General features: G+C 39.4%; 1 protein-coding gene across 6 annotated transcripts; it reads right to left on the bottom strand.

The window, feature by feature from the left end:
* On the bottom strand, positions 1-27303 carry LOC126053030 (interleukin-1 receptor type 1-like). 6 transcript variants are annotated; one of them, XM_049834564.1, is made up of 13 exons: positions 27255-27303; positions 25783-25864; positions 23071-23154; positions 21705-21771; positions 19776-20007; positions 17566-17755; positions 16345-16519; positions 15069-15134; positions 11059-11179; positions 7942-8087; positions 6218-6361; positions 4983-5147; positions 1-3455 (listed from the first exon to the last, which is right to left on the bottom strand). In XM_049834564.1, exons 3-13 carry the CDS (start codon positions 23071-23073, stop codon positions 3079-3081), a joined length of 1686 nt encoding a protein of 561 aa, XP_049690521.1. In that variant the 5' UTR covers positions 23074-23154; positions 25783-25864; positions 27255-27303; the 3' UTR covers positions 1-3078. The 6 variants fall into 6 exon arrangements, with proteins under 6 accessions (XP_049690521.1, XP_049690518.1, XP_049690522.1 ...); XM_049834561.1 differs by having other exon boundaries at positions 21705-21847; XM_049834565.1 differs by having other exon boundaries at positions 22887-23154.

Raw genomic sequence — 27303 nt, forward strand, 5'->3', positions numbered from 1 at the left:
TGTAAGAAAAAAATATGTAGTGCCTTTATTGAATTAAAAAAATGGACCTTTCTTAAAAGTGCCTTTACATAACACACATGAAAACTTTCGCATCATTTGTATAAATACATCAAAAAGAACAAATATTTTTTTAAAAACAGTGTTTTGGCTCAGTAAAATAACTTTCTTGTCCCTAAAGGTAGGGATGACAAGTAGTAGTTTTTCATTCAATCTATTCCAGTCAGCAAAAATAATTGAAGAGGCCCAAGGTCACTGGAACTCTGTTGGCTGGCCTGCACACTGCAAGCTGTTAAGGTGGAAGCACAAAATCAGTATTATACCCTAGTCCTCAGAGTACAAATACCATACTTCCAGTGTCTAGTCTTCACATTTGAAATAGGAATCTTCTTACAGAAGAGTTCTGTGACCAAACCATACAGCTTCTGTCCTACTAAATTCTTCTGTTGATGTGAACGGTAACAATTAGCCTTGCTTAGATCAATCTCAGTAACTTCAGATGGATCTCAAGGCTCTTTTACCCTACAACAGGCTGTCGCTGAACACACACCACATTTAAAAGCAGGCTGTGTGCAACAGCTAAGTGAATGTGGCACTTCATAACCAGAACTGATCCTCCCTTGACACTTGTCTTGACTAAAACACAGGAGAACAGAATATAAGCATGTGCATTGGTCTATACATACATGACATTAATCAATAAAACACTCCAGTACCACGACAGTTTGAAATAGTCTGATGCTTCAAATGCACTTTTCTCCCCTCCTATCCTGAAATGAAGAGATTCTTATTCCATTCTGGCCAAACACACACTCAACTCGCAAAGCTCAGAAGGCACTGTCTCTCAGAAGCAGAGTTTCAAGTTTCCAGCATACACCAAGATAACCAAAGCACTTTAGGTGGGAGAGGAACCCATTTCCACTGGTTCTGACACTTATCAGGCAGAACACAAGGTTCACACCATCCCACGTTCACTGGGCAGTTCTTCCATGGGATAGTATCTCACACTATCAGTTTTGTTTGGTTGAGGATGGAGGCATGAGCCATGAAAGAAGAAAAAGCCAACACTGCAGTGTCAAAATGAGCAGACAAATTCTGAAAGATGCATAACATGAGTTTTTTCAGATGAACACGTGGAGCTTTCAAAGGACCAACTCAAAGGGAAAGTTTCTGCCCACTACTGTATTGTATTAGCAACAGCCTTGAAAGGACAGCTTGGAAAGTGATGGAGTTTGACACAATAGTAAGTTGCTTGTTCCAAGACAAGGGAGCTGCATGGGAAAAGATAGGCTGGAGTTTGAATGGGAAGAGAGCAAAAGGTGCTGCAAAAGAGAAGCTGATAGGGCACACACAGGAATTCAGAGTTGCAAGCAGCAGTTAAAGGCAACGTCAAATCCTGAAGCTTCCACATACAACTAGTTCTCATAACTTAAAAAGTTAACTGTCAAGGACAGACTGAAAAGCACAGGCAATTCGGCTCTCACGTCTCCTGCTCCTATAAAATTCATAGCTACAAACATGGCATTAAACAGTTTTGACAGTTTTTTAAAAATCAAATCAATTCCCTCCCCTGAAAAAAGAATTGATCATTACAAACTACATCACTGTCTACACACAAGTCAAAGATAACTTCAGAGTTAACAATTGTGGCATACATAATATTGTTTAAAAAAAAAAAAACAACAAACAAAAAAAAACAAAAAAAGGAAAGAGAAAGGATTCAACATGCACAGTAAGTTTTAACGACTTTCTTTCCCAAACAGCTGTTTGGAAGCTGTGACTCTAGCCCCAATTCATCCAGACCCAGCCAAATTCAATACACAGTCACCTCAGATTCCTTAGATCATCAGGGCAGGGGGAAATGAGAAAAGCAAGCAGCTGCAGGGGGTAACAGAGGGCATCTCTCTGTCTCACTTTAAGGAGTACTGGGCAACAATGCTATTTTAGCTCTATTTTCTAAACACATCTGGAGCCAAAAAACATGGTCCCACACCCTCTCTTCTTCTCCCATTGCGTTCTGAACCCTTTGGGAACCACATAAACTCATTAATCTGGAAGAAAACTATCCTAAGGAAAAGAACTATTTCTGCCACATTAGTCTGTTCAGCCAGCTTCAGCTTTCAAAGCTGACAAATGCACCCTGGCTGGGAACAGGAGGGAAGACCAGCTCTCCTTCAGCAACAGCAACCCACAAGAAGTGCGTGCCCTGAAGTCCCTTGATCTGATCTTTAAGTTATGGCAGATGAAGCCATCATCCTGTAATCCCCATGAGAGCGCCTGTGCCATTAGCTAATTGTTCCACTTGGGTAAAATAGGAACAAATATACTAAGCTACTTAACTGGGGGGAAAAAAAAAATTCTCTTGAGATTAATTTTTTGACTCAGCACAGGATTACAATGGTACTTCTACGATGTCTGCATGGGACAAACGACTAAAATTGGTACAGTTCTTTAAAACGTAAAAAAGATCAGGGAGGAGTTATTTATGCTTTGTCAGGTTCAACAGCACTTTTGGGGGGCTGGGATTGCCTCTTACCTTTTCTCTTGGACGATAACACACTGATGCAGTAACATAGTGATTTATCTTTCAACAAACTGAACAGGGCAAATAACGAACTTGTAACAAAAGTTTTCTGTCATATCATTAAAAAAATGAAGCAAAAACATTTACTGGCATCAACCATGCCCATTACATAGTATCACAATTATAATTAATATAGTTCCCTTCATATTCAACCTTTTATTGCAAAAAAACAAGTATTCTGGTTCTTTGATATTTTTTTCCCCTTCCATTTTTAATATCAAAAGAATTCCACCAAGTCGCAGTGCAATTCTTGGAAAAGGCCTCATGTACTTCCTACATGGTTTCCATGTCACCACTGTGCTACTGCCAACATTTCAAGGAGTTCTGTTGGTCTGCTCAGAAGAAAAAATGATTCACATCTGTAGATGAGGTCGTAGTACCTTCAATCCAGAAAATTTGGATAAGATTGTCTGCACAAAACAGATACATGTAACCTTCAATCAGTTGATCACCAACTATGTGAACTGAATTAGTCATTAAGTGTCATCTTTTGTTATTTAGGGAGAATTAAAGTCTTTTGGTAACAAATGCAATCCTGAGGAAGATCCACTTTGTCTGGATGGCATGCGGTAGCGCACTTTCTTCCAGAATCTGGTACTTGCTGAGAGAGACCTTTCCGAGAAGTCCCCTTTCCATCGGATAGCCCCGTGCTTTTGCTTAATGTATTTGATGGATTCTGGCATGGTTGCATAATCTTGTATTTTTTCAAGTTCAATGAGTATTACTTTAATGCCATCTTGGATAAGAGCATTATACATGGCTAGCTGCTTTTCAGACACATCTTCTAGGATACTGTAACAGGAGGGTTCTGGTATTAAAACAATTATCACTCTCCTACTTTGACGTATTTTTTCATCAGCAATGCTGGCCACAGCTGTAGAGAAAAAGGTTGTGCAAAATTAAGGCTTGTATGTTTCTATTTTTTGTTACCAACATGTTGCAGATGGTTCATTCACTGTTTGGTATTTGAGCCAACACACTTTACCTCATAAATAGGGATAGGATAAAGAGCGTGCAAGCAGTTACACTGGGCTGACCAACAAGTAGAGATCTGGTCAATGCAACACAATTTTACCCCATCAGACTGCATGTCTATATTCTTGTTTTGCATAAACAGAGAAGAACTACCAACTACCTACTACTTATCTCACTAATGTCATTTTATTACCATCATGGGTGCAATTTCAAAAAAAAACAAACAAAAAAACCAAGTTCCAAAACCACAGGCCTAGATAAAACTATGACCTTTTTCCTTAAAGAGCTTGTTCTGATACGCTTAACTGGTTTTTGTTACATGTAAGTGGAAGAGAACACAAAGAATCCTCCCTTCAATGGCATTCCAGACAATTAATACTAAATTCTAAAAGCAAAACATGGTAAATACCACACAAAAAACCATATGGGTTAACCCTGAGAACAGACTATTGCATTTTTTTTGAGCTGGCAAAATAAAGCAGCACTTTAGATTCTACTTCTCAGGGAAACCTTCCTTCTCAAACCACTACAAAACCCATCAGGTGTAAAAAAGGGATCCATGAACCACCTCATGTAGGTTTGTTAATACCCAATTTTTTTAAAACAAAACCTTCTATTTAAGGCCTATTCTGCCAATTTATTCAGTCTCCCTATTATCTTTTTAAAGTCAAAAGACCAGGAATGATTCAAAAGACTTTCATCATTTCACCTCGCATAAGCAATCAGTGAGACAGACTTTGCAATTTTCAGTGTCAGATGCTGGAAATGTAAAATTGATGTACATATGCTAACAAAGGAAACCTCCACAAGGATTTTAAAGCCTTGCAAGGAAGGTAAGGCTTTGTAAGAACTTTCACTAGGGACAAGTAGTCTTTGATACAGCTGATCTTTCCCGATAACTTAGTGTTGCTTGGTTGTTTTTTGGTTGTTTTTTTTTTCCACCTGCACTGTCTAAGCATCCATTATACCCTTTATTGCATCCCGCTGGTTTGACAGCAATTCTTAGAGCAAACAAAAATGAAACAGTAGAGAGGTTGTCCTGTCAAATGGCACCTCAAAGCAATGGGCTCTTTTGACACCACTCACAAGACCTATTCTTCCATGTTTCCTGCCATTAGTCATCATTCACAACCACAATTTCAACTCCTCTTTCCCTCAGCATCCTTCCATCTCCAGATGTCTAGGCTAGCCAGACATTGAAAAAACCTGGAAGAGCTAAATAATGACAAGGGAAAGGCTGAGATAAACAGACTGCATTAGAGCACCCAGTGTTGTATTTCTCATTCTCCAGAGAGAATAAGAAAACCATTGCTCATTCAATGGTGGGAGACATTTAGAATCACAGCTGATTGATTGCCTGTTTCTGAGTTGCATTTGCAGCTGCTAATGAGAAAACTTGAGTGTAATTTGTCTTCAGATAGCTTACCTTCTCCTGGTAAATCATCCCTCCCAAATATGAAGAGGTTATATCCACACTGTCTTTCTAAGACCTCTGGCAGTATCTTCAGAGCAAAAATATCTGATGAATACAAGCAGCTCGCTCTGTTCTTTGGATACAGAATGTAAGCATCATAGATCTTCCCATCTGAAACTGAATAGTGAGCAATAGGAGTAATATAAAAATGGATTCTAAAGACACAAAAGCAAGCAAGCAAGTAAACAAACAAAAAAATCTCTAAACTGTTTTTTCCCCCATCTGAATAATTGTTTTAGGTCCTAAACCTGCTATCATCTAAGCATATATAATTATACTAAGCCTGAAATATTAGTAGAATTGGGCCTTCTAGAATTCAGTATGCTGGATCAGAACAGGCAAAAGAAACCTGCAAAATTAAGTAGGTTTGAATATTCTTTTTTGAATTCTAAATAAAAAAATGTTATCACTGAATTATCTGGAAAATAGCAGTTCCAGTAGTACAACTGAATAATTAAAATTCCAGCTGCCATATAATTCATAGGTCCTTTTTGTAACCTGGCATTTCAAAACACAGCAACAACTTAGATATGGAAACAAAGACAAAGTATTTGGCAAATTTCAAGGTCTGAATTGTATTAGATATTTCAGAACAAACTTTTCAGAAAGACCAAGTTTAAAACACTTCAAATAAATCTAAGAGAACCTCAATACCTCTAGAAGATATTTTCTGGTTCTCTAGCCATGTACCTGCTCTCAGATGTCTGGAAATGACCCATGCTTCAGCATACTCTCATAGACAGCACTCCTATCTACATTTTTCTGAATGCCAGGAATTTATAGAAAGTAAAATAATCAGAGAAGTGCCTTCAAATAGAAAACAAAACTAAGTGAAATTTGTCCTGGTTTGTCTATAGAAAATAAAACCCACCCAACAATTCCACTGTATTACTGCTTTCTGTAAGAACAGTAATTAAAACAAATCTGAACAACTGCTGTCAGAACAGCATTCAAACCCCTGAAATGGGTCTTCAGGGAAAGGAGTGATAGTACTGAATTGCTGGAAAGCTGCCGATTTTTCCCCTGTAGATGCTTTTGTTACCTGAACTAATTCTAAACATCCTAAAAACATATTATCCTTTCAAAAATCCCAAGGAAAACCAATCACACTCCATGAGGTTAACTCACTGCTTTGCAAGGGAAGGTGGAGGCTCATTACAACACACGACACTGTTACACAAACGTACCTTTTTTACACAGGAAACGATGGCAGGAGTCCCGATACCAAAGTACAATATCAATTTTGAAAATCTTGTAGATAAAGAGAGTAAAAAATACTAAAAATACCAAAGAAACTCCACCTCCAATTAAGTAACCCTGCATGTTCCAAGCTGCAGTAGAGTGGAATAAGAGAGAAAACAAACAAAACTCAGTTATACACTAGAACCAGAGAAGGACGAAATAGATGTTCAAAATTGTTTAGCCATTAAAATATTTTTTAAAAAAAAATGGAGGGAGAGGAATGAATACGACTGAAAGTTTTTCATGTATGCTTTCTGCAAATACTGTTATTTGACAAGCCTGCTTTTCTCTTTCAGAGAAAAGGTACTTCAGCAATGCGACAAACAAGGCTACTTTTCAGCTGAAACACCAAATACTGACATATATCCCAGTGCAGCAGTAGAGTGAGAATTCTTGTACAAAATTTTATCAGTCAGAAAGCAAGAAAGTCAGAGGTGGGGAGGTGATTTCCTGATCATGCTATTCTCCCCAGACCAACCAGCTTTCCATTGTCTCTAGCCTCTTCAAAGATCTGTCATCAAAACCACTAATTTGTTGTTCTTAGCGTTGTTGTCTTAAAACAAACACACACCCTCCACAAACTGCATTTTTTAGTTCATCCATATTAAAGGCTTTCCAAGTTTAAATCCTACCCTGACAATCTTTATGAATAGCTTACAATTATGTAACAAGCTAGAGCTCAGATCCACTTTCAGTCAATTATTTGTTTACAATGCAGCCAGTTAAAGGTAAGTTTGAGAATAACATTTGTCAAAGGATTGGGTCACAGTTGACAAAGCCAGCTCAACACAAGCTCAATAGACCAGAGACTCTTCTGCAGCTAAATTAAAAAAAATGGCATGTATAATATCTCGTGATCTGCTTTTCTGTGTATCTGGTTTTAAATAAAATTAATTAATTTCTTCAGCCTTGCATTTGAGTTTTTCAAGCTCACTTTATCTTTAAGTTCATCTACTAAAAAGAAAATTTCACACTAGCCAGCAATAGGTCAAACTTATCCTTGTCTCTGAGGACAAGATTGGGGTCTCCAACAAGGGATGCTCCCAATCCGCACGCATGAGCCTATCTAGAAGGTGATAACATAGCACATGCGTCAACAATGGAAAGTGCAGGACCTTTCCAAGCAATCTATTTCATTCCTTCACTACCATCACTATTAGAGTTTCTCATACTATATAAATAAACATTTTTTTTTCCTCTGGCAATCTGAGCCCATTATTTGTTACTGAAGAACAGGACAACCAGGTCCACATATACATTCATGACCTCTTGACAGTCAGTTCCACACTTAGTTAAGTCTTCCCCCAGCTCTTTTAGGGAATTGGTCATTTTCACTGCTCTTTTAGACACACAATCTCCTCTGATCCACATGCTGCTTTAAGTACCAGCGTGTAAAATAAAGCACAGTATTCCACACTTGCTTCAAATAAACTGGAGTCTTTCATTAATGTTTCCTAAGACACTGAATGAGAGAAGACAAAGCAAATGAAAAATACTATTTTCTTTAATTTTGCTAAGAATATGACAAAAATTTCACAAAGGTATTGAGCTGCATTGCCCACTTTGCACAACGGTACACAACACAGTTTTAGCTCTAAGTAGGGTATTGTCAAACTAACTGAGAAGTAAGCATCATTGATCTCCATTTTATCAAGATGAGATTTCTTACCTGGCCGTTCCAATTTGATGTAGGCTGTAAATTGTTCAGAACCATATATGAAGTGGCAGAAAAATTTATGAGCATAATCCTTTACTTTCACTTCTGAAATGTTGAATTTTGTTCCAGATACAGCAAGTCCATGAGGCATCCCCTCTCTATCATTAAAAAAGGGTAAAAAGGAAAAAATCTGTAGAGAAACTGAAGTATCAGTGCTTAATATGGGATAGATTCATCTATCCACAAATAAAAGAACATTATCTCTATAAACGTAAGAAGCCTGTGAAGCAGAGTAAATATCACGCCTGTAACAAACAGCTTCATGACCAGAGGTGACTTGGCATTTTCCATACACATTGGGTTGTTGGGGTTTTTTTTGCTGGGTGGGACAGAGGCCACCATTAGCAGTTTTGCAGATCATACAAAACTCAGAGGGATGGCTGCCAAACCATGCTGCCAAACCATGCTGGTCATGCTGCCATCCAAAGGAACCTTGACAGGCTGGGGAAATGGGCTGACAGAAACCTCATGAAGTTCAAAGCAAAATGCAAATCCTCCACCTGAGGAGGAATAACCAGTCCTCAGGCATCCCAGACCGCATTAAGAGCGCTGCCAGCAGGTTGAGGGAGATGATCCTTCCCCTCTACTCAGCACTGGTGAGGTCACACCTGGAGTAGTGAGGCCAGTTCTGGGCTCCCCAGTACAAGAGATGTATGGATTTACTGGGGCAGCTGCCATACAAGAGAGCAGGGACTGTTCAGCCTGGAGAAGAGAAGGCTCAGGGGCAGGGGGTGGGGTGTGGATCTTATCAATGTATGTAAATACCTGACGAGAGGGAATGGAGAAGAGGGAGCCAGGTTCCTTTCAGTAGTGACTACTGACAGGACAAGAGGCAATGAGCACAAACAGAAACGCTTTCCCATCTGAAATCCCATCTGAACACTTTTTTACTGTCAGGGTGGTCAAACACTGGAACAGGTTGCCCAGAGAAGTTGTTAAGTCTCCACCTGTGGAGATATTCAAAACCCAACAGGACACAACCCTGAACAACCTGTTCTACCTGACCCTGCTTGAGCAGAAGGTTTGGACTAGACAATCTCAAGAGGTCCCTTCCAACCTAAATGATTCTGTGAATGAAAGACTATTCAAACCAGTAATAACTGGTAATAAAACTGTCAAGAGAAAAATAATCTTCCAGGATTCTTTATACTGATGATGAAGCAGAGACCTTCCTAAGCATACTAACAGACTCCCCGAGCCCACACTGTCCACAGTCACTGGTGCCAACCAACTTGGAAAACAACGATGAACAAAATTCACAAAATCTGGGTGACCCTGGTATCAAATGACAACAAAAGCGGTGATACTGCCTTTATGTCTGGTATCTACTGCCACAAGCAGCTTGGAGATATAATATGCTATCCTGATAAATACCATCCTGCTCTAAGGTAGATTTACAAGTATCAGGTGGGAGGGGCTGCAGTAGGAAGGTACCTACAAACTGGTGTCCTACTCTATATATACCAAAGTGACGTCACCTTATGTACTCAGGGAAGAAAATTCATTTTGCAGAACAACCTGAAGAACCAGTTTCTATTGCATAAATAATTGCCAGCAACTTCTGTCATGGGATGCCAATACAAACCTCACCATTTTGCAACATGTTCAGATTTGTTCAAGTCAGTTTTAACTTTCCTCCCACCAAAGGAAAGAGTTACCTCCCAGGCATAAGCCCTAAAGTCCATGATATTGGCCATGCCTACAGCATGCTTTGCTACTAGCAAATGCTCCACAAACTTAATTGCTGAGAAATTGCTACTATTTTTTTGAAATAAAACATTATTATTGCAATTAGATTCATTTCTATGATACTGGAAAACTTGCTTTGAACTATTAATCCTAATTAGAACTTGCACAGGATGTATTTTGCACATCTCCATCTCTGGCATGGGAAAATTATTAGGCAGGGTAGTGATTAGAAATGGAGATCGCTTCCAAGCAAGCCAAAAATCTTAACAAAGAATTGCTTTGAGTTAAATATATTAAATGCTTTTCAGGACAATGTGTTTAACAGCAGCAGCAAGTTGGTTTCAGAAGAAAATGCAGTTATTATAACTTCAAACATAGCTACACAGAGCTACATATGTCTTAACTGGTGAAGCTGAGAAACTTCACGCCCTAAAGAATAATAGACTTAGTTGTGCCTTAGAGACCATAAGCTGGGGCCCTAATATTTATAGGCAAACAGCCAAGTATACAGTTCTATAATGAAAGTAATAATTCCCCCTAAAGGAACTTGGGGACAAAGTAGAACTAAGACTCCTTCTGGAGGCCAGACACAGATGAATCAAAAAGATCATTTTAGAAGTAGTCTGCAACCTAACTCTCTAGCCATATTTTGCACTGATGATGGCGCTTGGTGGAGACAGCAATGCTTCTGCATGAGTGTGAACTGATCGGCTGAGATTTTTTTTCCTCTTTCTTCTTTGCACTACATTTTAAGGGTTATATTTAACAGCAGTGATTGGTACAATGAGAAAGCAAACAGTACATCCACACTGTGCTACAGCATAGACCAGTCACTGAGTAGCAAAGGCCCTGATCTCTCAAAATAATTGATGGTTTTATCAGCTTAATTTGCATTTAGTTTTCCTGAACATAAAAAAAACCCCTAACTGTCCTGCAACAAGACCTTCTGCTTTGTGTTCTTGAGGATCAGCAGCTGTGTCTGTACTTAAAAAAGGACCAAATTCACAAATAAAAATAAGTGGGTGATTTTTTGTTTTGGAACCATCTATCCTTCCCATATTAATGATAGAGGGCAGGCTTTAAACTATTAGCAAAAGGATTGCCTAAGAAATAAGTCTTACAAAATTATATGTTTCACAACAGCATTATAAAAACCTACGTATGATTGCTTCATTACATTTGTATCAGATAAACATTTTATTATAAATACTGATGTATTTTTTTTAAAACCAAGCAATAAGAATATAACGTACTTGATGCAGACTTCTAATGACTACTGACATTTGACTAGTAGTCAACTTTATCATGAATTCACTGCAAATTACTGCAGATTACTTCACCTACAAATGCACTTACGATTCAATGTATAAGGATACTTACTCATAAAACTGTTCCCTGTAGGTGCTATCAAAGCTATCAACATCCTCATCATTAACTTGCCAGAATGGAATCAAGCCATTTATGCCACTTGATATATTACATTCCATAACTACATGAGAGCCTACAAAAAACATTTAAATACGGCAATTGAAGATCTTGTAACAGAAGCAGGATCAAGTGATTGGGGAACAGCTGGGAAAAGGAGGGATATCAAAAAACCCACTTACCTTGTGGAAAGCAGAGTCCTTAAAACTTGGATAATTCACACTTGGGTGTCTCCGATCTGGATATAAATTCTACCCTAAATGTAGGTGTCTAAATGTTCATATCTACATGTAAACTACATGTCTAAGCTAGTAAGAGAGTTCAGTTCTGCTGAAGTCCGCCCACTTTAAAGTAGACACGTGGACCTTACCAACTGAATGGCTCTCTAGACTCCACTGAAAGATCTCCAGGGCTCGAATCAGTTGCACATACACAGTATGGTGACATCCGAGATGCTCCCCAGCATCCAAGATATGCAACTGGCAGATAGGACTCCAGATCCTTAAGAAACCTGCACTGCTAGAGTAGCCAGACCACCCAAAACAGCACCAGATGTCTATGTATAGGCAACTGAATTGAGCCCCCGTTGATAAAAGCATGAATTAAGGGCCCTAGCTCATATGCAGATACCTGTGTGTAGACAACTACACCATGGAGCTGAACCCCATGCTTAGTGACCACACATATCTTTACTCCAGATAAGAGTCTTTTGGCCAACACTGTCCACTGGGATGGTTTCTGAATACTCTGCTCCCAGAGCAAGCTCACCTGTCACTCAGCTCCTTTGCCACCAAGAGTCCAGATCTTACAGAATGCCTCAGTATTAAGAAAGCAGGCCAAGTTGCAGAATATATTTATCGCCAATGTACCTCAGAGAGCTCCATTTACAGGAAGGTAAGCAGCTTTCTTGGAGTCCTTTCCTTCTGTATCTTACCCACGGAAGTTATGATTTGATAGGAGAAGGTGGGCTCTCAGTTCACCTATGTAAAGATCTCAGTGTTTCGTTTCCTAGAACCACATCAGATCTAGATGCTTCCACCAAGGGATAGTCTCTATCAAAAGTATGGAATAAACCTTTAGCTCACATGGAAAGCAGTTACTTGAACAAGAGTTCACACAGACATCACAGATGCTCCCCAATCTCTTCTCTCATGTCTTTCCACACAATAATGAATTTTTCTAAAGATGTGGTTTAGTGCACTGCACAGATCTTTGAATGGAAGAAAACCCCTCAAGTGTTCCATGCCCTCCATTTCCATACATTCATGAATGTACTGTTAAGTTTCTGCACTACCTTCTCCTGCCATTTCTCACTGAAAAACCATACAGGTGTTTCCAGGTTCTGCCACACAGCCAGGGACTTAATAGGAGCAAAGATTCCTCCCCCTCCCCAGCATCCCATTAAAGGTACCAGAGAATACTACTTTTGAATGGCAGTACCTTTTTAAACCAAACAACTTCACCAACTTCCTTTAAAGGGTCCCCCTGTAATAGGGAATTGTTTGTAGTTGTTCAGTAGCCACAATAAACCCACCTTGTGGGTGAAGGCTTTGTGTCTCCTTTTAGTCTCACATGTCCCTGCTTTCCTAAGGTTTGTAAGGCAATCAAGGTTTGTTCATCTTAGCTGGTCTAATGCATCCAATAATACATCAGCAACTTTTAATTAAGGTAGTGTCCAAGCCATAACAAATATGGACCAAATGCTATTCTAAAATAAGGAGTTTAAACAAGTTGTCCCATAACATATCTTAGTAAAGGCTGTCACTGGTAGCCGCTGGACTAATCGCTCAATTATCCATTTTCTCAGTAAGTATTATCAAGGACTAAGAAAATCCTAAAGGATGTCTTCAGTAAATTAAAGAGCCTTTTAAGGGACTATACAGATCAGACTCCTTCTGAGGAGAGGTTGCATTGGTAAGAATTTTTCTTAATTAAATGGGAAGTCATAACTAATTACCAGTCAGAACTGGGGATGAGATTCACATGATATTTTTATGGGTGGGATGCAGTACAAGGAAGCCCCACCGTAATACTACTACATTTCTTCCACAGTTACAATTTCAAAGGAAAAGGGCAGTTTTCACACATAAAGATTAGAGTTGCATGAGGTAAAAAAAATGACTGTGGAAAGCCTCCCTGTTTCAACCTAAGACCTGGTGAACAGATTTCCTTATTAGTGGAAGAGCACAAATAAAGATTTTCAGGCATGTAATTGTAATGAAGCCAGAGAAGATGAAATTACCAGAAAAGAAGAGGCTGCTGAGCCATTTCAGAGTAATTCGAACAGAACTAAATAACCATCTGAAGACTGCAGGACTGTAAGTCTATAAAATAATACTGTTCGTATCAGGTCCTGAATATTCCCACTGTTTAAAACAAAGCCTTCCGGACTTTGGAGGAACGTAATTTCTGTTAAAGCTCATTCATTATTCTGGTCAAAACCTACTGATCCTCACCAGAACCTGGCAACTTCAGAATGAGGTATCTTTCACAAGCTATTGAGGTCAAAAAGAAAAGAAAAAACCCCACCCACCAAAAACCCAGAACAACTGCAACAACAACCAACCCCAAACAAACAAAACCCACCAGTATTTCAGTGCTGTTCAATTCAGTTCAATATCATATACTCAAAGTTAGAATTTGGGCCAGACAAAATGTTTCACATGATGTGAAAAGAAGCATGAAGCCTCAATGTCAGAAGAGAACATCTGATTTACACAGTATTTACAAGCTCAATGTCAGAAAAAGCAGCAACAGTAGCTGTGTTGTTTGGGACTACCACCAGTGTGATGTACATAAGAATAATCCACAACTCTCTGGCCTCAGCTCCTGTATGGTGCCAGAGCCCCAACACAACCTTTCCTCAGAGCTTCTCTAATGACCTAATTGGTAATAAACCTTCCTCAAAAGATTACAAGACAGTTTAGATCCTGTACTAGGAAATTCTAGTAAAGAGCCAGTCACACTTCTCCAAAATCAGTTAATGCCCTCTTTAATCAAATACTTTGTTTGAAACTGTTCCTCTTGGTGCAAAATGAGAAAGAAAGAAAAAAAAAAAAATCACAGTTCAAGCAGCTCCAAAACTCATTCTTCTGAACTACATCAATAGAACCAAACTCTATGCAATATAAGGTGCAATCTAAACATGTATAGGTTTGCTTACGATATACGTGGCCCATAGAATCACAGAATAACTGAAGTTGGAAGGGACTTTGGGAGGTCTCTAGTCCAATTTCTTGCTCAAAGCAGGACCAGCTCTGAGGTCACACTAGGCTGCTTAGAACTTTATCCAGTCAGGTTCCAAAACCTCCAGGGATGGAGACTGCACAACTTCTCTGGGCAGCCTGCTGCACTGCCTGGCTGTCCTCACTGGGAAGATGTTATTCCTTATATCCAGAATCTCTTATTTAAGAAATTTCTAAGATAAACAATACCTGGGATATCCATTGAGTAGCAGCTCCCTGTTTCAAAAAAGATCAGTATCTGAAACCTTTTAATATGCTAGAACAAGGAACAAAATCCAGGTTGTGGAGAGGGAAGGGAGACAGTACACATACAGGAGGAAGAAAAACTACTGAACTGGTCAACTGGTAATTATCCTAACAAGTTACATATATGGAAAGATATATATATGTAACTATATTTCCACAGATACTGAGGATATGTCAAGACACAGACACTGAGAAGTGGTACAAAGGACAGATGGCAATAATAAAAAAGAAAATAAATGCATCCCACCCGACACTGCTGGTCAAGAGACTCCAATCTTAGGCACACAATTATTCCCCCTGCAAATTACTTGCAGGAATCATGTTCTATCATCTGTCTTCGAGATATCCTCAATCCACATGCCTATCTCCCAGTCTTGCTGAAGTCAATGGAACTATTCACATGTTATTTCAGAAAGACCAGGAGCTTATTTGTTTTACTCAATGTTAATGACTTCTTCAATAGTCACTACTTACCAAGTTCTACTTCAATTGTATTGTTCTTTGGATAAATAAACTCTGGTCTCACCTGCAGTGGTCCTTCTAAAAGAAGGAAAGAGAAAAATAAAATCTTAAAGGCAAGAAGAGTTCCACAGCTTACTTCAACCGATAGTTTTACAATGGTTTGGTTTTATTGTTTGTTGCTATTGTAGTGCCACACTTACTACCAGTTTCAAATTTACAATGGAAAGTAACTCATAAGATCTGCTGTACTCTACCCAAATTACTCTACTTTAGCTTCCAAGTTAACAAAAGGCTTTAGCTTACCTTAAAAAGACTTAAAAAAAACACAACAAACAACCCACAACTCACATTTACTGGCAGCTGATATAAAAGTAATACAAAACCAGAAACCAAAAACAAACCCAAAATTGCAATTAACTTTGTCAGAGAGATGGATAAGGAAGAGAAGGAGGGATTCTATCAATGACCTCCTAGATCAGGTGACTATCTATTTAAGTAAAAGAGTAAACAAGCACACACTTAAATGGGGCTGGAATTGTATCATTCTTCACGATGTATAGACTCGCTGCTAACTATTCTTTTGTCACCTATCTAAAGTCAGAATTTTGATTTAGTCTAAAAAGATGGACACTCTACCCCCAGCCAACTTTTCTGATAGGACTATTACCATGGTACTGGTCAGGTCATCAACAATGCTGCCTACAAACACGCAATCATAATGATCACAGCAATAAATACAGTACTGGGAGAGTGAGACATGCAGTTATGAGTCCTGTGTGCAGAAAAGCATAACCAAGTGCCAACAGTAAGTATTCCTCTGGAAAGGACTGGCTGTATTTATACAGATTGTCACATCTATTTTCCCATCAATTGAGATTCTAGTGAACTTCATAAGCAAGGTCACCAACAGGGCCACAAGCAGGTGTTTTGCTGTGATGGTCTCGGCAAAAAAAATCCTCTGTTTTAAAAAAATCTATTTAATTTAATGGTGCATCATTTGTTTTAGAAAAAACAACCCACCCTACCCCAGTAACCACTGCTTCCTTCTAATTCTCATTCCTAACCCCACATTTCTCATTTCCCCATAACAATTCTTCCTCAGAAGCAATGCTCAAGGGTAGCAACATGCATTATTGTATTTTAATTTTACATTCAGAAAAAAAATAACTAAAAGATATGCAATTCTCATTTCACAGAGTTGAAAAGTAACACGCCAAATAGCTTATGCCTACATACAAATATTTACAGCAGAGCCAAAAAGAGAAGAGAATAACCTCAGTGCACTCACCTTTAACCTCTAGACTCATAGTTCGTGAAACATTATATTGTTTTCCCATATATGTGTATACCATACGGCACGTGTAGTTTCCTCTGTCTTCTACACTTACGTTGTAAATCAAGACAGCATTTTCACCCTCTGCCAAAAGAAGTCGCTTGTCTTCAAGAAATCCAGGCTTACACTCCTAAACATATCAAAAGTACCTGTGATTTAAGGGAACTAATAATCTCATAATTAAATAAGTTACTGAACTCTACTGATCATTAAAATACTTGCCAAATACTGATTTTTTTGGAAGTCATGATGTGGGTTCTTATCCAAGCATCACTACGCTCTAACATGAAGCCTGATGACATCCTGCTGCATTTGCACTTTTCAAAAATCACTACAGCCAATCCTTTAAGTTTTCAAATGCTGTGTTCTAGTTCACTGCCTTCATTTAATAGCTTGACAGTTACCTATCTCAGGTGTAATAGGAGTCATTACGCATGTAGCAGAGTTTATGAGAATACATGCCTGCACTCCTACTTCACTGAGATGAATGAGAGCTGTGTAGCAGTGCCTTGTGCTGTTGGGTGTATTACTGTTTCTGTGGCAATGCAAGCAGAGTGACAAACTTCCTTCTCTCCCCTGACTTATAAGCAGTTTAGAATCACTTCATCTCAAAAGATGATGTATAGGTGCAGCACCAAGATTATTTTACACGTACAGGCCCATGTAGGTACTTGCATCAGAATTAAGAGTTGGAACTACTTTACGTTTTACCTTAACGGGGACAAAATACATGTCTCTAAGCTTACATAGTCTACAGAGTATTTTGGCAGAATCAGAGCAAGAGGCACAAGAATACCACACCATGATCATGAGATAGGACAAGCCTAATCTGAAAAACTGAAATAATTATGCAGAGCCTTGTATTTAAGGAAACATACACGTTTTTAAACTTATCTACCTAAAATAATCAAAGGATAAACTAGATTTTCACAAATCAGCGAACTAAAACACATGTTTTTGACTATGAAAAATCTTGCTATCCAAAAATGGAGAATCTTTTTTTTAAATGCCTCCCATACCTCCCTACGCCTTCCTGATAGTGTGGCGAGATAGATGCATTAAACTGTAGAGAAAAGAAACCTTTCTTTCCAAAAGCTGCTTTTCACAGTTACTTCATAACACATTTTAAACAGAATATTTCTTATCTTGTATAACTGAAATACACATGCACAATACCTTATACCAGTGTACTTCAGGCTGATTATTGTCTTCATCTTTAAAATGTTCTAGATCAGGACATATAATCTTGCCAGTATTTGTGCTCGTCACTTTTTGTTCAAACTTCATTTTTCCATTAAAACACAGACCATTATCATTCTTAAAAACTGTTAAATTTATAGTTTTTTTGTTAGAATGGTTAAGGCTCCTGTAATTAGAACAGCAGACAAGTCAGGGCATTAACAATAAGGTTGTTTGTTTCCAGCAAGTCAGGGAGCTTATGGGAAGGGACTTCAGCATCTCCACCAGGCTTCCTTTTAACACCCCTGCTCCAGCCCCCCAGCTCCCAAACACCACCCTCAGCTCCTCAACCCCCTGTTCCAGACTGAGAGATGGGAATAAGCTCTGATTCTGTGTTGTGAGCAGAAGTGGGGTCTGCTCTGGAAGCACCGGTGGGGATACCAGAACTTCTCAGAGCTGACACTCTACGGAGCCCGTGGCACCAACCCAGCTTTGCCATTTCCAGCGCTACATTTGCCAACACACAGTAGTGCAGGGTAACCCAAAACATATCTGCCCTGGAACACCCTCGGTGCCAAATGAACAGGAAAAGACAGGTTCATCTCAGCGTTCCTTGGAGGGACGTATCAAGAAAAACAGGCTGTAACTCTTAGCAGAAGAGAGACAGAGCTTTTGAATAACATATACATCAAGGTGCAGTACCAATGTGAAACCACTTCACACCAAGAGCTCACAAGAACCTGTAGCTCTGCAGAGAAGAGATGGCACTAGAAACCAGAAGCCTATGCCAGAAGCAAAGGAATACTCTCTATTCATTGCTCAACTCTTCACTTCTCAATATTATGCTAAGGGAGAAGTTTCCAGGAGAGTGAGCTGCATGTTTTGATAGTCCTGGCTTCAACTTCTATACACTATACCTTGACAAGCTCTGTAATTAAGGTTTAAGTGACTGATGCACAAAATGTAGCCTACAGTTAACACAGCTTTAGCAATTTTTTTGTCCTGTTGACATTATGCAAGCCAGGGATATGAGGTGCCCATGGGAACACATCTCATAGCTAGAGTAACTAGAAACATAGCAGGAAAGAGTAAAATAAATTATTTAACTGGGTAGCTTTGAAAGGATTACATTGCTTCTGACTTCCAATTTGAGCTTCATTATCAACTCTGGCCTGCGACCTGTGCCTACCCTGGAAGTTTTTGCTGATCACTGTTACTACATTCACAACCCAAACCCCTTCAGCATAACTGGTGTGCTGTATGCGTGCCAGTACACATAACTACACACTACTAAAATTCTGGGTCACCCGAAAAGCCTGCATTGGCTGTTCTCAGTGTGCTGTCGCAAGGCCATGAGGAAAAGAACAGTTTCTGTGTGCCTTCCCCAAATTAACTTCCTGTTCAGCACATAGTGAATTTCAGCCATTATAAATCGGATTGGACCACCTGAAGTGCTGTAGACCAGTGCACTAGTCTGAGCTGTAAATATGGCAAGAACTTTAAAGTACCAAAGAAGTGAAAAGAATCTATTCCTTTTTGCTTCTTCTCTGTGCACTCAGATCTTTTGAGCAGTACTGGGGACACATTACTTGTCTCTAAAGCTGTCTAGCACATTGCTTTGCTCTTCACATGCATTCTCATTTTTGACCAGTAACATCTGGCCATGTTTTCAAATAAAACAGAAGAATGGTTTTCTGCCTTTTAATTTGTAAATTCCTAAAAGGATTCCCAAAAAATTGCTCAGGTCTCCAGAAAGTCTGCGCGTGGTGATACTGCATAACACGTAGAGTTTGCTTCTCTTAGATCCTTCTTCCATTTAACCATGTCCAATGAAGAAACTAAAATGTTCTTCTGTCAGTATCAAATAGCAATTTGAACACAAGACAAGCTGAAGCAGTTAAGACCTTTCCCTGTGACCTTACAATTCATCCAAAACAAACAAACGAACAACCCACACAGACCATTGTTAATATTATCATGCTTTAAGATAAAGAGTCTTCTGTATGAACCACTTTTGCAATGCTGCATGTGTGGAAGAAAAGAAGAAAAGGCAGCACACAGAAACAAAAAGCATGGTCAAAACAGTGCTTTTAACTGATCTAAGCTCTCTACCTAAAACAAAAAATTCTGTACGTTCAAGTTCCACAAATATATTACCACACTTTTAAGCATTAGCAACCAAGTCGTCTCTCTCCTGCCTTCCTTACCTCACATGACATTCATAAGGTCCAGAATCTTCCAGCATTGCAGGAATAAACCAAAGCAAGCCCTCTCGCTGATGAATCCTGGCGTCTCTCTCTGTGGTTACTGGTGTAGCAGTACCATTTTTATACCACGTCAGATTGTAATCAGAGTGAAGTACTGGCAATGTAATTATTGGGCAACTAATAGCTGTAGGCTCTCCAACAAGTACAAAGTAATCACATATAACGCATTCTTCTATTAAAAAAAAAGAAAAAAAAATCAACACTTAATCTGTATGCTTTCATGTTTTAGAAGTATTAATATCCATTCCAAGTACACAGAATTAGAAAATAAACTTTCTGTAACAATTTACCATTAAAACATCTCAAGGCTACCATTTTTTGTTTGTTTAGCACCTTCTGGCTGAGGATCTAAACTACCCATTTTACAAAGCTTAAGCCACAATTTCCCTCTATTAAGGTAGTCAGCAACAAGCACATACAAGTCTAATAGCCTCAGTACAAACCAGGGTATAAGATGATACACGGGATCCACCAGGCAACACAAGCTTCACAACTCGCCTGTCGTGTCCTTGTTATCTGAGCTTGTTAATACTTTTGCAGAATTACTAGATTCTTAATGTGGATACTATCTATGAAAAGCATAGTGCAAACAGTAGCAGCGCAGAGCTCCTCACAGTACTCTGGCCATTATGACTATGGGGCCAAAAACAAATTAGGAAAAAAAAAAGGGGGGGGGGAGGGGGGGTAAGATGTTTTTTGACCTGAAACAAAAGCCAGTATAGAATGAGATCGAGACCTCAACACATCAAAGAAGTCCGTGAACCAACATGCCATAATACAAAGGAAATTTGGAGAGGCACAGTATTTAGGTTAAGAAGTCTTGACTATCATGTATTATTTCCTTACTACATTTGCAATTTCGGTCATCTTTATCCAGAAGGCCCTTTAAATTATGAACATTATTCTGAACATCACATAAAAGGCAAGCATAAACAGCATTTTTATAATTATGGCTGTGTAACAAGTTGACAAGACACAATCATACAGCCTAGCAAGCTGTTTTTTGAACATCCCAAAAAAAAACACACCCAGAGAAAGAAGGGCAGATACTGCAAAAAGTCACCAAGAACCCAAATCTGCAAGCAAAAGCTACTTGGAGAATACCAGTTTAGCACAAACAGAGCAGGCCATTTGGCTACAAAGCAGATTTTAAAAGCTTCCAAACTTTTGCATACATGTGCAACACTGAATTCCTATGAAACTGCAAAACATCTGACGGAACTGATTTTACAAATCTTGCTGAATGACTGTATAAATACAAAGATAATGTATTCAATTTCAAAATAAAAAGTCTTCAGTAATCTTTCCAGTCCCACCACCTTCCTATCACCTAATTTAAAGCTTTCCCTATGGAGCTTAAACAAATTAAGAGACATTAGTATTGGACTCCTTATGCCAAGAGCAGCAAGACAAGCATCATTAATTTATGTAGTCCTAAACTTTACTTAAAAATTAGATCTACCATTAAAAATATTACTAATTAATTGTAAAGGAAACCGAGCCCTACTGCTTTCAGGACCAGAGCTACAGCATGTCTCTTAAAGAAGGTGTTCAACAGCTAACTTTAAGTCAATGAAGCCAATCTCCTTGGACTTTCTTCATCGGAATTAGGGAGAGGCTAATCAAAGCCTCAGTACTGTCAATTTATGTGGCTAGGTTTAAAAATATTTATGTCCATTTGTCCATTCCATTCCCAGTGCAACTTCAATCCAAGAGGAGGGATTCAGCATGCCTTCAATACAGTGAAGCAAAACCAAATACCAAATCCACTATTTGTTCTCAGTAACTCTTTTCTACTAAATACACACAACTCCTCTCTTGAAGGTTTTCTTTTTTAAAATGGCGATTTCAACAACATATTTAACTTACCAGCACTGAACAGAGGTATCAGTAGAATGAGATGACCAAGCAGCAAAAATGTAGATGTCATCTTTTGCTGCAAAGAAGAATTTTTTTCCATTAGCGTGATAAGAGTGTTCAAGCTACACTGTCCTCTGCACCCTGCATTACTCCTTAAAAAAAAATCAGGACAAGTATTAGTCACCTTGGGGAGGGAAAAAATGGGTTTGGTAATTTAGCCCCAGCCTTTGAAGATTTCAGCTACAGCAACTGTTGGCCTCCACAGAAGGCTGCTCGGTTTTCAGCTTTCTACTGGAATTTTTCCAAGTATCTACTGGAATAACTCTCACATAAAGTGTGATTTTCTTTCGCCAGCATAGTGAAGCCCCCCCCCAAAAAAAAACCCCAACCTTCTAGCACAGACAAGTTATGCTAGCATACAGTGATTTAAGCTATACCGTTTAATTTAGAAACCAAGCTTGATTTAAGCTACTCCTCTTTCCACATGTTTGAGACACACAATGATAGAGATGTATGAGGTTTCATTCTTTGAACTGTTCTTGTACAGTTGAGGCAGCACTGCTTTTAAGAGCAGATGAACTTGTAGTTCTTCACAGGAGGACAAGCATGCTGTAACTCCAGTGTGATCTGGCACTTAAATTGGCATCGAAAAAATCAAACGTGTGTGGAAACCGCAGCTAATATGAATTGCTGTGGTCAGACACAAAACAAAGTGTTCAAAAATTGTAGTTTCACTTCACACCTCAGGTCTTCTTTGCAGCTTTCTCCAACAAAGACATGACTGAACAGACACCCACTGCCCTCGTGGCCCGCAAGTGGCTTCCATGAAACCTCTAAATCTTAACCAAGTCCTGCTCCCCTCTCAGATGTGCCTGCTTTTTCATGACAAGATGTCATCAGAGCCCTTGCCAAGCCTTCTACCATTAGCCAGCTGGCAAACGCTTAACCCCTTTCCCTTCTGACAGCTCCTTGTAGGTTAAGGTCTGCATTTAGCTGTCTTGCCTTTCCTCAGTTCCTGACTATTTTGCATGCTGCTGCCTCTCACTCTAAAGCAATGTGGTTTCCCACATAGCAGCCCCATTGCCAAACATTCATTGCACAGGTCCTAGTTAATATTTGCCTTCTACCCAGCTAGAAATGGCTGGAAGAAGAGATGGTATTCCCTGAAAAACGCACATGGCCTTGACTTACTTTTATATGCAATGTAGTTCACTTTAGTGACAAATAAGCCACACCAGCTCCTTCTTTTGAAACATTTAATACGCAGAAGTGTTGGGGTAGCAGATGGACACACAGAGCAGAGTTCAACACTTTAATACAACAGCCTCCAAGTATGTACTACTTTTGGACAGTTTATCTGACAAAGCGCTCATACCATAGTCTTTATTTAGTTGCCTTGTATGTGGTTTTCCTGTAACTTGCCAATGAGCTGATCATCATCCTTGGAGTTTCAGTTTACCTGTAAAGAGTGGAGAAGGGGAAAAAAAGATTTTACAGAACACATCATTTGGACAGCAGCATACACATACAAAACCAAATTTTCTACAGACATCCTAAACGTAAAAGCAAGAGAATCTCTCTGCCTACACTAGAGAGATGACTTAAAACAAAAGAGCAACAACAAAACTTGTAGTAAAGATTGACCAAGAAGTCTAGCAAAGACCTTTGGAAAAGGAAGTTTCTGTCAAAACCAAGAAAACATTACACAGCTGTCAAGCAAGCAAAAAAACCAGACATAAGTAGCCACTTTGTAAGACAGATTTAACTACTAAAACCAAACAAAGAATACTTAAATTTAGGGCAAGATAAGAATAACTAAGCAATCCAACCAACAGGTGAAGCTTTATATTTTGCACCCATTACTGGTCTCCAGGACCAAGGGTGGATGTCTTTCTAATATTGTATGCTAAAGCTCAACTTTTTATTTCAAAATTCACACATACCTCCCTTTCAAATATTGCAGTGGTAAAGCTTAAAAACTCTGGAAAGAAGGCAAGAAGCTTCCAGCTTTTGTAGTTGCAACACCTCACAGTATATGGAGCATTTCTATTCTGGTCAGTATGGTTTCAAGCAATCACACAAGGTTTTTACACTTTTTCTTAAGCAGAATACACAGAGAAACTCCATCCAAAATCCACAAATGTGAAACAGCAAACTTTGTTTAAAAAGCAGATGTTTGTTCACATACCTAACTTTAGCCTTGTAGTGCCTTCTATGCCAGTCTCAGCAATATGAAATGCCCCTGTGATACAACCACAGAAGCTCAAAAATCTCACTTACGTAGAGAGAATAGCAATTTCACTGATGACACCGCCTACAAACTTAGTTTGGTAAACTGTTTCAGCTCAAAGCTTGCTGGGCTCAAAGGAAAAATGTACGGGAAGTCTTTTAAGGAAAAAAAACCCAAAAAACCACAAACCAACAACAAACAAACAAAATCCCACACCACCAACCCATCATGTTTGTGGTTCAAGCTACCAAAACAGAAAAGGTTTCATTTCCAAGTTACTTTCCTAATATTTATCTTCCCATAGTCAAAATACAACTTACTACTGCTCCTTCAAATTTCTAAAATTACCATCTTGAAAACAGAAATAGAAAACATGTGGACCTAATTAAAGATACTGACATTTTGTTCTTTGCAGGATGTCCATCTTCACCGAACTTGCCCTTTTACTTGCCTTAGGCACACTGCCAACTTCAACTGCCTTAAGAACAAGTTTAGAGACATATTGGGTCCCTAAGTCTGCATGCAGCGGAATTAGCAAACTTGTCCTGCAGGAAGCTGGGCAAAACACATAAATGCATCTTTGTTTTCCAAATTTTCTGTCTCCAATCTTTAAAAGATTTTACTTGTAAATAATTTATAAATACCTGGACATGACAGATCCTTGCAAAGGCCAACACAATGAAAAAACGCTCAAGACAGTAGCATAGAAAGCATCTAAGCCCCTCAGTTGTGTATCAGCAGGTTGTCACTGTTAATTTAAGCGGCTTTCAGTATTGATCACTGTCTATGGGGACTCATTACAGCAAGGGACCAACAGATCCTTAGCCTTTCAGCCATACAGAAGATTCAAAGGCAACTCATTAACATCTCTGCAAACAACATAATAGCAGAGGTGTGAAGTGCCCCAATTTAGTGGCATACCTATATGAAAGAACTGCATTAACTTTTAAAGTAAAGCTTTAATACAGTTTAATTGAAATGGGGGAGGGGGAGAACCAAACCCACATATGACCACTTGCTCCAAAGAACAACCAAGACAAGATTCAACCCACCAGGATTCATACAACTCACACCTTGTTCCTTGTTGTGCTGTCAACAGGAGTAAGCTGTTAAATTGCCTACTGGTGTTAAACCATGACAGCAAAGCAAGATAAAATTTCTAACAGACTATACCTTGTTTCCAGACTACCACTTTCCTGAGGTCCCAACTTTCCTGACTAACATGCTCAGTATATAAACAAAATGCAGCTGATCATTTTACAGGGGCATGCATGAACACTGAGTCACGCACAACGATGCACAAGCACCCTCTAGAAGAGGATCGGGCTATGCACTGTGGTATTCTGACACTGAAGTGATGACCACAAACTTTAGTCCTTAAATGCCTCCTTTCCAGACAATCCTGCAAGTTGCAGGACTACAGAATAGTCATACGTTTAAGGAAAACCCATTATATAAGACATTCTGTTCAAGCTACATCAAAATGAAGTCTCAGAAATCAAAGATGAATATTCACAAAGAAGCCTACAATAGTTAAACGATAAATTCCAGTTGAACTTTGAGACAAAAGTATTAACCGGTCTAAATCTGAACAAAGTGTTTGTTACAGGTACTGCCTCAACTTTCACTAAAGCACAGGAGGAATAAAAAAAAAACAAAAACAAAAAAAAAACCACACCAAAAAAAAGATGGATATCTGTAGCTCTACATAACTGGGCACCACCAGTTTATTCACGTACAGTAAAGAGCTACCTACCCACACACTTCCACCTCACCTCAAACTGGAGGCAATGAGAGCAACGGAACTGCCTTGAAAGGAGTGATCTTACCAGTATTCAAATCATTTGAAAACAGTACCTCCTTTCAGCATCAAGTGGAAGGAGCTCATCTTGCAGTCAGCGTTTTGAAGACTTTTCTATGTCATTTCAACTCCTGATACCTGTCAGTATAAAGTAATGTGGAGTTTAATGCGGAATATTTCTTATTTAATCCAAAGTTAGTTATTACTTTTCCACTAACATTTTCAAAGTACAGTTAAGAGGCATTTCAAAGGACCAAATGGGCTCATGCAGATAAAACTGTATGTATCAAAAATACAGTGATGCAAAGTATTAAAAAATTAATGTATTACTCGGGGGGGTTGGGGATCAGTAATATTGTTTACAAAAAAAAAATAATGGGTATTTCTCATTTAAGGATTAATTTAAAGTATCTGAATTAAGGATTCTGAGTTATAAAACAATTTTTGTGCAGGAGTTTTATGCCAATTTCTCAGCTTTTACAGCACTCCAATTTCACAATCTATATGAAAAGTGTTCATTTAGTAGCCCCAGCCCATTTTTTGAGAATCCAAGCACATACAAATGGTCCAAGTCAAACAAGTGCACAGCTGCCGAATTTATGAAGAAGAAAAACACCACACATCCAGCGTTTTGCTCGAGTCCCTGATGAAAACTCTGAAAACTTAAGAGCTGCTGTTGGAAACAAACCAGAACCTTGATTCAGCTCAGTAGGATAATGGATTTTTTGGAATAATGGATAGCTCACTCCTACCAAGCAGTGGCTCCCCAGCCTGCTGCCAAGTACAGGTCTGTCAGAGCAGCTCCTCGCTAGGTTTGATACCGATACTTCTGCAGGCATCTCTTTCACCCAAAGCCTTGCCCTTGTCATCGTACAAACAGTTAAAAAAGAGCCCCTGTTTGATGCCGGTTATGCAATAAGTAGTTTCTGTAGGGTCAAGGAGATTTACGCCAAGTTTTGTCCTGCTTCCTGTTACAAGTACTTTAAAAAACGTGGCAGCGTTCAGCACTCCTAGTGTCTTCATTTTTATATCGTACTTCCTACCTGGGTTTGTACAGCGCGATACGCAACAGACACAAATGCAAAATAAATAAAAATTACTTCCAAGGAAGGTATTTGGTGCCATAAAAGCCGGGAAGCCAGCACCCACACGCAGAGGTAGCGGGACTGTTCAAACACACCGCGCATCAAAACAAACGCCCTCAAAACACGCCAGAAATGAGCAGAAACCCAGTTGGGGGGATCGATTTTTTGGGGCTTTTTTTTTTTTTTTTTTAGAAACCATCAGCACCGCACTCTACCTGCCCAGCAGCTGATCCCCGCGGACACCCTGACCGGCCGGGGGACGCCGCCACCGCCCGCTCCTCACGCTGCCTAAACCGGAGCCGCGGGAGAGACAACGCGGCCACGGAAAAGCCCAGCCGGCCTCCCCCCCACAGCCGGACCCCCCGCTGCCCTCCCCGTCAGGCCGCCGAGGGCTGGAAGCCGAGCCCCGGGAGGGAGCGAGGCGGCTGCCCCCGCGCACTCACCTCCGTCCGCTCCCCGCGCCTCAGCCGACCGCCTCGGCCGGCGCCACAG

Source organism: Accipiter gentilis, chromosome 31, assembly GCF_929443795.1.
Source record: "Accipiter gentilis chromosome 31, bAccGen1.1, whole genome shotgun sequence".
NCBI lineage: Eukaryota > Metazoa > Chordata > Aves > Accipitriformes > Accipitridae > Astur > Astur gentilis.

Excerpts from the sequence above, each read along its gene's own strand:
- LOC126053030 (XM_049834561.1), bottom strand. The coding sequence starts at position 21,795 with ATGGAAAAAAATTCTTCTTTGCAGCAAAAGATGACATCTACATTTTTG. Across the intron at positions 6,362-7,941 it reads CATCAAATTGGAACGGCCAG|CTTGGAACATGCAGGGTTAC; the intron begins GTAAGAAATCTC and ends ACTCTACTGCAG. Across the intron at positions 5,148-6,217 it reads TCGTTTCCTGTGTAAAAAAG|TTTCAGATGGGAAGATCTAT; the intron begins GTACGTTTGTGT and ends CTCACTATTCAG.